The following is a 14,874-nucleotide window of genomic DNA, read 5'->3' as shown; positions in this document are numbered from 1 at the left end:
GTTTCAGGGGTTCTCCTCACCTCACTTGACTCCTGCTCTTTCTGCTCACTCTGGGCTTCTGTGCTCTCACTGATATAGTTGTCACTTTTCCACTGGCCCGTATCCCATTCCGCTTTGGACACCTTTACTTCCTGCTGCTTGCTGAGAAGCTTCATCAGGAGGCCTGTTCTAGAGATGAGGTTGGCACAGGCCAGCTGCACGTGGGTGTCCGAGCAGTCTATTATCAAAGTCTGGATAACACGAGAAATGAGCCTTCGCACGTCATTGTTGGGGATGAGGGACCGTAGCTGCTGGTTTAGCTGAGTTTCAACTTGATCACCCGGGGATGTGAGCCCTGGGAAAGTGAAGCCTGTGGGCTTAGAGGATAATTCAGTGCCCGTGTTGTGGTGCTCCCACTGTGTTTCGTTGGTGTGTTGAACAGGTGCCATACTGTTGTCTGCAGCAACAGCAGAATGTGCAGTGGAGACATCCTTATGGGTAGTGTTTTCAGGGCCGGTTCCTCCGGGCAGAGTAGAGTTTCCTGAGGAAATAACTTCTTCAGAAACATTTTGTGCAGTATTGTTTTCTGAAGTAGTGTTTTCTGTAGAAGGGTCTGAAAGAGAAAATAATTCTGGAAAAGGATTTTCCTGAGAAGTCACTTCTCTTGAAGGTGAAACAGCTTCTCGCGGAGGGGAATTTATGAGACTCCTCACTACAGAGAACGGCGGGCTTGCAAGCATCATTCTATTGAGTGAACTTTTCTTTCTGAACTTTCGACTCCTTTTGCCTTTGGGTTTTCTCTGGACCCGATGAGTCCTAATTTTATGGAAGATGTATTTTTTCCCAGAATGTGAGATTAGTTCAAAATCCTTAATATTTCTAACTCTAGCCTTGGCATCCTCTAAAACAAGTATAGTGTTGGATAAGTCTTTTGATTTGCTTTTAACCTCAGATGGGGATTTTGGAGGGATGGAGGCAGAAGGCCTGACCTTGAAGTACTGTTTCAGGGTAGAGGAGCCTGCTGCCTTGTGTTCTTTGATAAATGAAGACTCCGCATTGGAGGACTTTCCCACCAGCTTCCTGGGCCTCTGCACCATGAGAAGCTGTTTCAGCTTTCCTGGGGATGGCCTCCTGAGCCTTCTTTCTTCGGCAGTGCTCGCCACAGATGGCTGGGCATTCTGTTTCCTCCTGACGCTCTCATCTCCCACTGCTTGGAGGTGCATTTTCTGTAGGCCCCTTGGGCCCTTGAGGACCCTGTTCACTCTCAGCAGCTTTTCCTCGGTACTCTCAGTCTTTGCTGGGCTGTCCTTCTGTGGTTGGGGAGTTTCCAATTTCTTTAGATAGAGGTAGCGTTTAAACATGGCACTTAAAAGGTTGGAACGCGTACGCGTGGCAGGTTTTTCCTCCTTTTTAACCTCATCAAATTTTTCTTGAGTTTCTGCATCTAACACATTTTCCAGAAAATGGAGTTTCCTCAATTTATTTTTATTAGTTGAATTCTTGCGTACAGGTTTAACAGAAGGGCTCCTTGTATTGTTTTTCAAAAGGCCCAGGAGCATATCTCCATCTTGTGTATTTGAAAAAAGAAGTTGAAGGAATGGTAATAATGTTGATTCCACATCTCCTAGATTTCCCTCTGAGATGTAAGGCAGTATGTAACTTCGTGCACTGATAATATCACTTTCATTTTTAAAGTCCAGCTGCTCATTCATGAAGCCTGACAAGCTGACAGCACTTTTATCTGAGGATGCCCTCTCTGGCTCAATAATCAGCTCGGTGCTGTTGTTCTTCTTCCGGGCTTGTAACACCTTCATCAACGATCCTTCTGCATTCCCAAGAGATGTTTCTTCGTCTGTCAAAAAAGAAGAGACTGTTTTTGATCATTGAAGACTGATGGGACAGATTTTTGTCAGTCCACAGCCAAATGAATTAGGAATCAGTCAACGTCTGAGTGCCACTTAGGAGAAAAAGAAGCCCACACTTAAGCCTATGACTGGCAACAACAAAATGTGAAAAAGATATCTCCTGAAAAAGTGGCTATCTACTCAGAAAATTCTGTAGTGTGAAATATAGTAACTATATTCAGGATTACTCCACTGGTTCCCAGGGGCCAGTACTCAAGAAGAGCCAAGGCTGGAAGACAAATACTCCCCTACTCAGCTGGACTCTCCGCAGATCTACTGTGACTCCTCACATTCACATACCCCATCCTGTCCTGCCTGAGAGGCAGAGGAGTGTGAGGCTTCCTCTCTCCACCTCTTCAGTGTGCTTGCGTTCTTGCTACTGTCACAGATGACCACGACAACAACCGCTGCTAACAGGTCGTCATCTGGACATGTCCTTCTCCACCCACCCACCGAGTCCTTTGCTCAGTCCCTGCTTCCATATACCCCAGCCCCTGTAACAGAAGGCTCTATACAGAAAAAAACACTATATCCGCCCTGGCTCTTTGCTAAAATTTGGGCAGGGATCTGGGCTATAAGTTAAGAGATTTGCCAGACTGTATGCCAATGTGGAACGTTCAACAAATCAGTGGAATAATAAACTTGAGGTCGTAAAATGCAGAAGGGAAAAAGCAACTTCTGTCAGATGGCTACTTTGCTTTCATTTCATTTTCCTTCTAATATTTCCAGCTATACTTGGGGAACCATCCAAAGCTTCTGACTGTGTGAAGGTAATGTGTACCATTGTGTAGCTGGGCTTCTCTTCCAAAAGGATTAAAAGTATTTTTGGTGAGGGTCAAGGAGGAGGGAAGGGTCATGAGAAAGGAGGAGCATGGGCTTGCAGAGAGCCCCAAACTGGGGACAGGAGATCGGGGCACTAGGGTCATAGCACTTACACCTCTGATCTTGTTTTTCCTCACCTGTAAAAGGAGATTAAAAATGCCTTTACTGCCCACTTCTGGGGGAGAAGGGAGTAATATAATTAGTAAAAAAAATTGTTTGGGGGAGTTCCCTGGTGGTCTAGTGGTTAGGACCCGGCACTTTCCCTGCTGTGGCCCGGCTTCAATCCCTGCTTGGGGAACTAAGATCCCACAAGCTGTGTGGCACGGCCAAAAAAATAAATAAAATTGTGTTGAAAAATCAGCAATATTGTCTTTATACAAGTAGCAAAGTGTTATTATTTATGAGGTGCTCTCGATCACTGAAAGAGACCTGTATTCAAGCTACCTGGGCATGATAGCACATTTTGGAAGTCATCAAGTTAGTGCCAATAAATCTAATATACAGAAAAATGGTTGAAAGCCCCTGAGTGTTTTGTGGATAGAAAAGCTTGAGATTCAGAGCAAGTTCAGAGCTGGACAGTCTAAGAATAAACTAGCTCTCCCAGCCATTAGAAGGGCTAGGTAGCAGCTTCTGGTTATGGAACCAGAAACTCTCAGGCTCCAAATAGGACATAAAACAGCATCTCTTGTACTCTGTATAAAATTGCAGAAACAAACAAAATAAACAAAAATATATTTGTATCTGTCCTATAAGACAAAGGGTACTTGAGACCTAATGTATATAAAATCAGTTTACAAACTGTGATGCACTATATGAATAAGTTCTCGTTTGCAGAGAGCACAGCATAGGATATGTGGCCATTAATGTTAATTCCCTTCCCCCTTCCAGTCCTTTCTCTTGTTCCTTTATGTATGTGGATCATTTACATTATTAAGCTAACAATGTAACTGAGCTATTATTAGCTTAATAATGTAATCAAGAATCTGATTTTTAGCAAGGGCTAGTTCTGAGAAACTTAGGAAGCTGGAACTCTGAATGAATGAATTAAAATAATGCAATTACATCATTAATTTTAAAATTTATCATTGATTAAAAATAAAAATTAAAAAATTAAAAAATTAAATTAAAAATTAAAAATTTATTATCCCGCAATTGAGACTCACCGCAACGTGTGACGTCTGTCAGGCATTCACTGTCACAACGCAGCTTGACTGTCTGACAGACAACCTCAATAGTAGTTTTAAATTGGCAGAGGCAGCAGGCCATACGGCTAGGTAAGATCCTATAAATGGAAACACAGGTAATTAAATTCGTGGTAAAAGAGTTACTTGAGTAGGTAGAAGAGGTAGGCCAAGACCACCACAGACCAGTGCAAAAAGGAGTTCTTGAGGCATATGGACTGGACAACTGGATAAGGGCTGGTTGGCCAACTGCTGCTCTTGACTGTTGTAAATAAATATAGAGGAGGAGAGAGGTGCCCAACAGAAGGATTAGGATGGCAGTAGGCATGGTATGTCTAGCAAAAAGGGAATAGGGATTAGAATTGGGTGACATTGATCTGTAGTTTAATTCAGAAGTATCTCCTTCCCACCCAAAAGCCTCACTTTGGGTTGAGAGTACACAGGAAGAAGGCAGACTTCTAAGAAGAGTCTGAATAAGACCGCACCTTCTGGAGTCCCTTTCTCAGTTCCTATTTGTGAGTAGTAATATATTACAAATTATTCTAGTAATAAAAAAGCATCATGTGGGCTTCCCTGGTGGCGCAGTGGTTGAGAATCTGCCTGCTAATGCAGGGGACACGGGTTCGAGCCCTGGTCTGGGAAGATCCCACATGCCACGGAGCAACTGGGCCCGTGAGCCACAACTACTGAGCCTGCGCGTCTGGAGCCTGTGCTCCACAACGGTAGAGGCCGCGACAGTGAGAGGCCCGCGCACCGCGATGAAGAGTGGCCCCCGCTTGCCGCAATTAGAGTAAGCCCTTGCACAGAAACGAAGACCCAACACAGCCTAAATAAATAAATAAACTTATAAAAAAAAAAAAGCATCATGTGGTTAAACAATAACAGAGATCGCATTGGCCAAATCTGGACAAAAGGAACATTCCAAAGAATAACATTATCATTATAATAAGGTATAACATAGTTAATTTTTAAAAAAGCACATGAGTTCATAATGATACTCAAAATGAAAAGTGGGGGAGCTCTTCTTTATAGAATAATGTCAGCTAATAAATGCAAAAGGAATGACAGAATTAGGAAAGTGTCATTTTGCAACTATCAATGTAATAATCGATTCAGACAAGGATTATCACTGATGCACAGTTGGGTGAAGAGTTGTTTGAAAGTAGGATCTTCACTGATCCCAAACTATCACCCCACATATTATTTATCAATTACCAAGGGGAAAAATAACTTTACAATGGAGAGATATGGAAGATACCACCTTAGTCAAGTGATCAAACTTAGCACTGGGCCACCTGAAGCGCTGAAGTATGAAGAATACATCACCTATATAGTATTCTTTCCCAAAATGTTTACTTTGAATCTAATGAGGAAACAGACAAATCCAGATTGTGGGGCAACTTACAAGACAACTGGCTCAGACTCTTCAAAAATGCCAATGTCATAAAAGACCAAAAAAAAAAAAAAAAACGAGGGAAATATTCCAGATTAAAGGCAACAAAGACACGACATGCAATGCCTAATCTTTAATTGGACCCTGTATCAAAACAAAACAGACTTAAAGAATGTTATTGGCTTCTGGCCAAGATGAAGTAACAAGGTCCAAATTTTTTTTTTTTTTTTTTTAGGGCTTTCTCTAGTTGTGGCAAGCGGGGGCCACTCTTCATTGTGGTGCGTGGGCCTCTCACTATCGCGGCCTCTCTTGTTGCGGAGCACAGGCTCCAGATGTGCAAGCTCAGTAGTTGTGGCTCACGGGCCTAGTTGCTCCGCGGCATGTGGGATCTTCCCAGACCAGGGCTCGAACCTGTGTCCCCTGCATTGGCAGGCAGATTCTCAACCACTGCGCCACCAGGGAAGCCCCAACAAGGTCCAATTTAACCTCCCACCTGAAACAATGAAAATATCAGACAGAACATATGAAACAACAGTTTTCAAGAAACTGGACCTCACGCAATAAAGTTCATTGATCCCCAGAAGATGGGAAATAAATGAAGTGATCCCTATAATTGCCCTAACTTACTTCTCTGAGAGAGTTTCCAGGTCACGGTACAGGGAAGAGAAGTCCAGGCAGAGACTGGTGGACTCCCTGACTGAGGAAATGGAGCTGAGAGTCTGGGAAAACCAAGGTAACTAGAGTTCACAAAGCAGAGTATCAGAGAGAAAAGAAGTGCACAGACAAAGACCTCTGGAGATATGCAGAGGGATCTCTTGAGAATTCAACAAAGTATTGGTCAGTACATTTGTGTGAGGAATTCCTTGATGCCAGGAAAAGAACCACATGAAAGGATTAATAATAAGAATAACTGGATATCACACAGGGTTGTAGGAATAGTACCTGTTCCTACAAGTCAGACTGGAAAACCTCATGATACTCAGAAAGGACTTGTCTCAGTAGGTGCAAATAACGAGCTCCAGACTACAGGCTACTTGGACTCCTACCCAACGAATCTTAAAAGCTAGACCTAAAAGAATAAAATTGTTCTGAGTAACTTAATTTCACCCAAAACAAAGCCCAAGCATTTTACAGGAATATAAATATATATAGCACACAATAAACTAAAACTCACAATATCTGGGATCATATGAAAAATTGCCAAGCATGCAAAGAAGTAGGAAAATGTGACCCATACTGAGGAGAAAAGGCAATCAATCAAAACTAACCCATCATCTATACAGATGTTAGAATTGGCAGAAAAGAACATTTAAAAAGTTATTATACATGAAGAAAAGTTATTATAACTGTATTTCATATGTTAAAAAACCCAGACTAAACCCTGAAAATGTTAAGTACAGGCATGGAAAATGTAAAACAGACTCAAATTGAGCTTCTAGAGATTAAAAACAATGTCTAAATGAAAAAGACATTGAACGAGGTTAATGGCAGATTAGACACTGCAGAAGAAAGGGTCAGTGAACATTAAGGCATAGTAATAGAAACGATCCAAAATGAAACAAAAAGAGTAACAAAACAAAACAACAACGAAAATGAATAGAGCATCAGTGAGTCGTGCAACAACTTCAAGTGGCCTGATACATGTGTACCTAGAGTCCATGAAGGAGAGGAGAAAATAAAAATTTGAAGAAATAATAGCCAAAATTTTCCCAAAATGGTAAACACTATAAACTCACAAAGTCAAGAAGATCAATGAACTTTAAGCATAAGAAACATGGACAAAACTACACCAAGGCACAAAAAAATAGTCAAATTGCTCAAAACCAGCAATAAAGAGAAAAATTTAAAAGCAGACAGAGGAAAAAACTATACACTACATACAGAGGAACAAAGATAACAATGATAGCAGAATTCTTGTTGGAAACAATGTAAACGAGAACTCAGTGGAATAACATCTTTAAAGTAGTGAATTGAATTCTATCAAACTAGAATTCTATACCCAGATCTGTCAAAACAAAAGCAAAATAAAGACTATCTCAGACATACAAAAGCTGAAAGAATTCATTACTAGCAGACTTTCACTATAAGAAATGTTAAAAGAAGTATTTTTAAGCAGAAGCAAAATGACACCAGATTGGAATATGGATCTACACAAAAGATTAAGAATACTGGAATTGGGACTTCCCTGGTGGTTCAGTGGTTAAGAATCTGCCTGCCAATGCAGGGGACACAGGTTCGATCCCTGGTCCAGGAAGATCCCACATGCCGCGGAGCAACTAAGCCCGTACGCCACAGCTACTGAGCCTGCACTCTAGAGCCTGTGTGCCACAACTACTGAAGCCCACGCACCTAGCGCCTGTGCTCTGCAACGAGAGAAGCCATCCAATGAGAAGCCGGTGCAGCGCAACAAAGAGTAACACCTGCTCGCCACAACTAGAGAAAGCCCATGGGAAGCAACAAAGACCCAACGCAGCAAAAAAATAAATTAAAAAAAAAAAATTAAAAAAAATTTTTAAAGGATTTTAGTCATTCGATATATGTCTCTGAGCACAATGGAATTAAATTAGAAATTAACAAATCCGAAAAATCTCCAGATCTTTGGAAACTAAACAACACACTTCTGAGTAACTTTGTGGTCAAAGAAGAAATCAAAAGGGAAATCAGAAACTATTTTGAACTCACTGAAACTGAAAACATAATATGTCAACATATGGGATATTGCTAACGCTGTACTCAGCTTCCTCAACTTCCACCTTAAACTGGAAAAACGAGAGCAAATTAATCACAGAGTAAGAGAAGAAAGAACACAATAAAGATCAAAGTAGAAATAAATAAAATGCAAAACAGAAAAATACTATAGATATTAAAAGGATAATAAGAGAATATTATAGAATGCTTTATACCAATAAATTCAAGATGAAATGGACAAATTCCTTGAAAGACATACGCTACTAAAGTTTATTCAAGAATAAAGATATTAAAGAAATTGGATGTGCAGTTTAAAACCTTCCAACAAAGAGAGCTTCAAGTCCAGGTGGCTTAACTGAGAAATTCTACCGAACACTTAAGGAATAAAATAATGCCAATTCTACACAAACTCTACCAGAAAGTTGAAGAGAAGGGAATACCTCCCAACCTATTTATAAGGCCAACTTTCACCGTATCAAGATTACACAATGACATTACAAGAAAACTATAGACCAAAATCTCTCATGAACACAGAGGCAAAAACTCTTAACAAAATTTTAGCATATCAAATCCAATAATATATAAAAAGATGATACATCATGACCAAGTGGGGTTTATCTCAAGAAGGAAAGGTTGGTTTAATATTTGAAAATCAATTTACCCAACTTAGTACACTAAAAAAGAAAAATCAGGACGTCTCTGGTGGGGCAGGGGTTAAGAATCTACCTGCCAGTGCAGGGGACATGGGTTTGAGCCCTGGTCGGGGAAGATCCCACATGTCACGGAGCAACTAAGCCCGTGCACCACAACTACTGAGCCTACGCTCTAGAGCCCGTGAGCCACAACTACTGAGCCCATGTGCCACAATTAGTGAAGCCCGTGCACCTAGAGCCCGTGCTCTGCAACAAGAGAAGCCACCACAAGGAGAAGCCTGCATACTGCAACGAAGAGTAGTCCCTGCTCGCCACAGCTAGAGAAAGGCTGCGTGCAGCAATGAAGACCCAATGCAGCCAAAAATAAATAAACAAATTAAGAAAAGAAGAGAAAAATCGCATAATCATTGCAATAGATGCTGGAAAAGAATGAAAAAATCTAACATCCATTCCTGATTACAGAAAAAAACAGCCCTCAGTAGACTAGGAATGGAAGGAGACTTCCTCAACTTGATAAATGACTTTGACAAAAAACCTAACATCATATTTAATGGTGAAGGACAAAGTACTTTCTCTCCAGGATCAGGACAAAGGCAAGGATGTCTGCTCTCATTACTTCTGTTTCACATTGCACTGAAGGTTCTAGCCAGTGCAATAGGGCAACGAAAAGAAAAGAGATATTCAGAATGGAAAGGAAGAAGTAAAACTATCTTTATTTGCAGATAACATGATTATGTAGAAAACCAGATAGAATCTACAAAAATGCTACTGGAACTAACAAATGAGTTTGTCAAGTTTGCAGGGTACAAGATCAACATACAAAAAGATTAATTTATCTCAACAAACAAGCAGAGATCAAAGTTTTAAAATACTACTTATAACAGAATCAAACATATAAAATACTTAGAATAAATCTGACAAAGGATGTAAAAGACTTGCACACGGAAAAGTGCAAAATATTGCTGGGGGGAAATTAAGGAAGACCTAAATAACTGGAGAGATATAATGTATTCATGGATCAGAAGATTCAAGATTGCTAAGACATCAATTCTCCCCAAATTGATTTATAGATCAAAATCCCAGTAGGCTTTTCTATAGAAATTGACAAGCTAATTCTAAAATTCATAGGGAAATAAAATTTAGAATAACTAAAACAACTTTGAAAAAGAACAAAGTTGAAGAACTAAAGTAACTGATTTCAAGGCTTATGAAGCTACACTTTCAAGACATTGTGATAGTAGTGTAAAGATAGACAGAAAGATCAAGGGAATAGAATAGAAAGTTCAGAAGTAGAGAGATGTGGATAACTGACTTTCAGGTTCAAAGGCATTTAAGTGGAGAAACGATCGTCTTTTCAACAAGTGATGCTGGAACAATTGAATATCCAGGTGCAAAAAAAAAAAAAAAAAAATGAACTTCCATCCAAACCATGTACAGAAATGAAGTCAAATTGGTTTAGAGATCTAAATGTAAAACATAGAACTAAAAAACATAAAACTATAAAACTTCTAGAACAAAACAGGTGAAAAATTTTATGACCTTGAGTTAGGCAAGATTTCTTAGATACAACACCAAAAGCATAATCCATAAAAGAAAAAAATAGATAAATCAGACACCATCAAAATTAAGAATTTCTGCCCTGCAAAAGACACTCCTGAGAGAATGAAAAGATGAGTCACAGAATGGGAGAAAATACTTAGCAACTTACATATTGGATAAAGGACTAATTTCCAGAATATATAAAGAACTCTCAAAATTCCAGAAAAGTATAGATAAAAGATTCAGAGATACAGATGCAAAATAAGCATCTGAAAAGATGTTTCACATGATTAATCATTAGGGATGCTACAGTGAGATACAACTACACACCTATTAAACTATCTAAAATTAAAAATACTGAGCATAGCAAGTGTTGGCCGCAACGTGAAGAAAATGCAACTCTCAAACGCTGCTGGTAGAGATGTAAAATGATCAAACCACTATGGAAAATAGGTATTTTTTAAAAACGTAGACATACACTTACCAATGATCCAGCCATTCTACTTGCAGGTATTTACCCAAGGGAAATGGAAGCATACATCCATACAAAGACTTGTACACAAATATTCATAGCAACTTTATCTGTAGTAGACAAAGACTGAAACAACTCAAATGCCCATCAATGGTGAATAGATCAATTGTGGTACATCCATATAATGGAATACTATTCAGCAATAAAGAGAAATGGATTACTGATATATACAACAATATGGATGAAGATTAAAATAATCATGCTGAGTTAGAGGCCAGTTAGAAAAAAGTATACACTGTATGATTCCATTTACATAAAATTCTAGAAAATGCAAACAGAAAGCAGATCAATGGTTGCTTGGCGATTGGGAAGGGCAAGGAACGATGGGAAGGAAGAATTACAAAGAGACATTAAGAAACTTTCTGAGGTGATGGACATTTTGATTTTGATGATGTCTTCGTGGTGTGTATGTATGTGTGTGTGTGAACACAGATTACTGTATGTCAATTATACCTCAAAAAGCTGTTAAAAGAAATGATATTATATGAGAGAGACAATTGGGGAAATTTGAATAGCAACTCTTTATTAGGTAATATTATTGTGTAGGAATTTAATTTCTTCAATACTGTGTGTTAACAGTATTGTAGTTACATAGGGAAATAATTTTTAATATCCAGAGAGGAGGGCATCTAGCTGACAAGAGAGGGATCGCAATTGCGGCAGATGCTGTGGAAGGCTGAGGAAGATGAGGCTAGAGCAGTGACCAACAGATGTGACGGCGTGGTGAAGACAGTCATTTGTCAGCTGACCTGACAAAGACGGTTGGAACAGACTGCTAAACGCAGGGCCCTTTCCGCCTGCTAATCTCATGCAATCCCCTCAGCTAGCCTTGGCATAACAGAAAGTTTCTATTAGCTTGCCATATTGGAGGGGGGATGGCACAATTTAAGGTGCAGTTAGTTGTGTAATAAACTGTCACAATACGGTCCTACAGAAATAGTTTTTTAAACTGCAAGAAAATGAAACTTGACCCTTCCCTCACAACATATATGAAAGTTAACTCAAAATGAATCATAGACCTAAATGTAACTATACAACTTCTGGAAGAAAACAGGAGAAAACCTTTGTGATTTTGGGTCAGACAATGGGGTCTCACACAAAGATTTCTTAGATAAGACACAAAAAAGCACAAACCATCTAAGAAAAACTGCTAAGGGACTTCCCTGGTGGGTAAGACTCCGAGTTCCCAATGCAGGGGGCCTGGGTTCGATCCCTGGTCAGGGAACTAGATCCCGCATGCATGCCGCAACTAAGAGTTCGCATGCCACAACTAAGAAGCCCATGAGCCGCAACTAAGGAGCCCATCTGCCGCAACTAAGACCCAGCACAACCAAATAAATTAAAGAAATATGAAAACAAATTGCTAAATTAGAGTTCATCAAAAATTTAAAACATCTAGTCTTTAGAGACACTTTCATACAATGAAGATAAGTCACAATCTGGGAGAAGATATTTACTAAACACGTATCTAGGAGAAAGGACTTTTTCCATTGCTTTTCATATAAAGCACTCTTAAAACTCAATATAAATATCCAATTAAAAAACGGATTTGAACAGACACTTCATTTAAAAAGATATTTGCACATGAATAGACACTCAACATCATCAGCTATTACAGAAATGCAAAATGTGGCAAAAACCACGAGATGCAACTACACACCTACTAGAAAGGTTAAACGTTTTTAGAAAACAAATATAAGGATCAGTTGAAGATGTGGAGCAACTGCAACTCTCATAGACTGCTAGTGGGAAAGCAAAATGGCACAGGCACTTTAGAAAACAGTTTAGCAGTTTCTTAAAAAGTTAAATATGCACTTAGCATATGATGAAGCAATCCCACCCTTAGGTATTTCACCCCAAAGAAATGAAAACATATGCTCGCACAAAACATATGTTCACACACACATGTGAGTGTTTTCAGAGGCTTTGTTCATAATAGCCAAAAAAACTAGAAACAACTCAAATGTTCATCAAATGATGAATGCGTAAACAAACTGTGTATCCACACAACTAGAATACTACTCAGCAATAAAAAGGAATGAACTACTGACAGGTGCAACAAAACAGATGAATCTCCAAACAGACTGGCTAAGTGAAAGAAGCCAAAAACAAAAGGCTACATACCACATGATTTCATTTATAAGATATTCTGGAAAAGGCAACATTATACGGACAAAAATCAGATTGGTGGTTGCCAGGGGCTGGTAGCGGGAGGAGGATGGATTGACTACAAAGGGACATGAGGGGTCTTTTGGGAGTGCAGAAGTTTTCTTTACCTCAAATGTGGTGGTGGCTACAGAACTATACGTTTGTCAAAACACATCACACTGTATATTTAAAAATAGTGAATTTTGTTAAGTGAAAATTATACATAAATAAACCTGACTTAAGAAAATAATACAACAAACCTAAAAAAAAATTGAGTGAAAACAAATGTAAGAAAAATCAACTTACAGTTTTTCCAATTCAAGGGTCATCATGAGGATGCTTTCAATTGTTGTAAGCGCCACTTGTGTTGTTCCCATGTCTCTGAAGGAGAAGCCCAAACATGCATGATATAAAACCCAAAGACAAAAATTCTAAACTTAAAAAGATACTTAACATGTGATTACTTCAATTCTGGCTTCTTACTTGCCATACATGATAATTCCAAAGAGCTCTTATTGAAGAAATTTAAATGTGCATCATCAAATTAATGGCCTTGGTGCTGAACGGTACAATCATTTTTTATTATCCTAACTTCTCATTTTCAATTGCATCTACCTCTTTTGATCACTCTCTTTAAAAAAAAATAATGTACCCCTTATTCCTTTTTGCTTTCTGGGATAAATAATATTCCTACATGCATCTACATGTTCCATATCTATATGTGTTCTTCAACACTGTTCTCATTCTCTGCTGGCTGTCTTACCCATGTATATTCTTTCTTAATCGTTTTCTTTGCCAATAACTTTTATTTTCAATAACCCAGTCAAAATCTAAATTATGACTTTTTAGCCAAAGTACTCAATCTTTGACGAAAGTACAAAAGAGCAGAAATTATCTCATGAGCCATGAAACTGTTGCAATACTTACAAATATTTTAATGCTGGCAATTTAAAAAGATAAGAATCTTCAACTGTTGTCAAAGGATTATGATTGAGAATTCTGAAAAATGGAATGGAATTTAAATTATCTGCATTTTCAATTACTTCCATGAAAGCTTATATTCATTTTTTTTTTGGTACGGAACGTGAAGGTTTAAAAAAAAAATCATTTTCTGTCTTTACCCATAAATCACCCTTGGCATCTGTAAAACACTCTTTCATTGGGAACTACCCAGGTCTCTAGATGATAAAGTGGAGAAGAGAAACAAACAAACAAACAAACAAATAGAAAAAAAAGTGGCTAGTAAAGACAAAATATGCCAAAGAACTTTTCAGGTTAAAAACCCTAGAAGTGACTATGCTGGTAGGAAGCCCTTGCTCTGTAAAAAAGTACTATTTCTAGTATCCTCCATAATTCAAGGTGTTTTTCTTTCATCTCTACAAATTTTTTAACATTTCATGATTTAAACTACCCAGTGAAAGACAAAAATAGGGCTAATTCCTTGGTTCTGGAGCCAAAGAAGAAGAGATAAATCCAAGAGGAACTGGTGAAAGCCATACTCCCATCACATAGTCCCATGCGTATTCCTGTATCATAGCCTTTGTTACTGTGTATGTAATCACCTGTTTACTTGTCAGTCTCCTAGATTGCCAGCAACTTGAGAGCAGGGACCACACTTTATTGTCATTATTATTCCTGTGCCTGACACAGTGCCTAATATTTACTAGGTATTTAATAAATGTTTGCTGAATAAATAAATAACATTTTGTTTATATATCAATAAAATAAACAAATTAATTGTGGGGAACAAAATTTTATTCCAAAACGCTGGAATAGATTTTCTTCTTAGTTCTTTCTTTCTTTTTCCTTAGTTCCTTAAAACAAATAAGGGGGGGAAAAAAAACCCAAAAGAAACAGGAAGAAAGAAAAGAATATCTGACTTTAGGTTAACTCTACTCAAGAATTATTAACGTATTTTTGCGAATATTGTAAAATAATTATCAAAACTAATATCTTTTGGGTTGCCACGCATCTGTGATCAGCATTTAACATTTAATCCTCACAGTAACCTTATGTGATAGATATATTACCCCAT

General features: G+C 38.6%; 1 protein-coding gene across 10 annotated transcripts in view; it reads right to left on the bottom strand.

The window, feature by feature from the left end:
- The window catches only part of LOC132358901 (leucine-rich repeat-containing protein 37A-like), a 44,602-nt gene that overhangs the window by 6,963 nt on the left and 22,765 nt on the right, over nt 1–14,874 (bottom strand). For 8 of the 10 annotated variants that reach the window (XM_059912158.1, XM_059912161.1, XM_059912163.1 and 5 more), the window contains 4 exons: nt 13,767–13,838; nt 13,146–13,220; nt 3,869–3,987; nt 21–1,831 (listed from right to left, as the gene is read on the bottom strand). In XM_059912158.1, coding sequence (XP_059768141.1) covers nt 21–1,831; nt 3,869–3,987; nt 13,146–13,220; nt 13,767–13,838 — 2,077 coding nt within the window. The remainder of the gene's footprint in view (nt 1–20; nt 1,832–3,868; nt 3,988–13,145; nt 13,221–13,766; nt 13,839–14,874) is intronic. The other 2 variants (XM_059912156.1, XM_059912160.1) reach the window with 1 other exon arrangement.

The sequence above is a fragment of the Balaenoptera ricei genome, unplaced genomic scaffold, assembly GCF_028023285.1.
Source record: "Balaenoptera ricei isolate mBalRic1 unplaced genomic scaffold, mBalRic1.hap2 scaffold_548, whole genome shotgun sequence".
NCBI lineage: Eukaryota > Metazoa > Chordata > Mammalia > Artiodactyla > Balaenopteridae > Balaenoptera > Balaenoptera ricei.
Note: the sequence above shows the minus strand (reverse complement) of the source record. Positions and strands in the feature narration are given on the sequence as shown.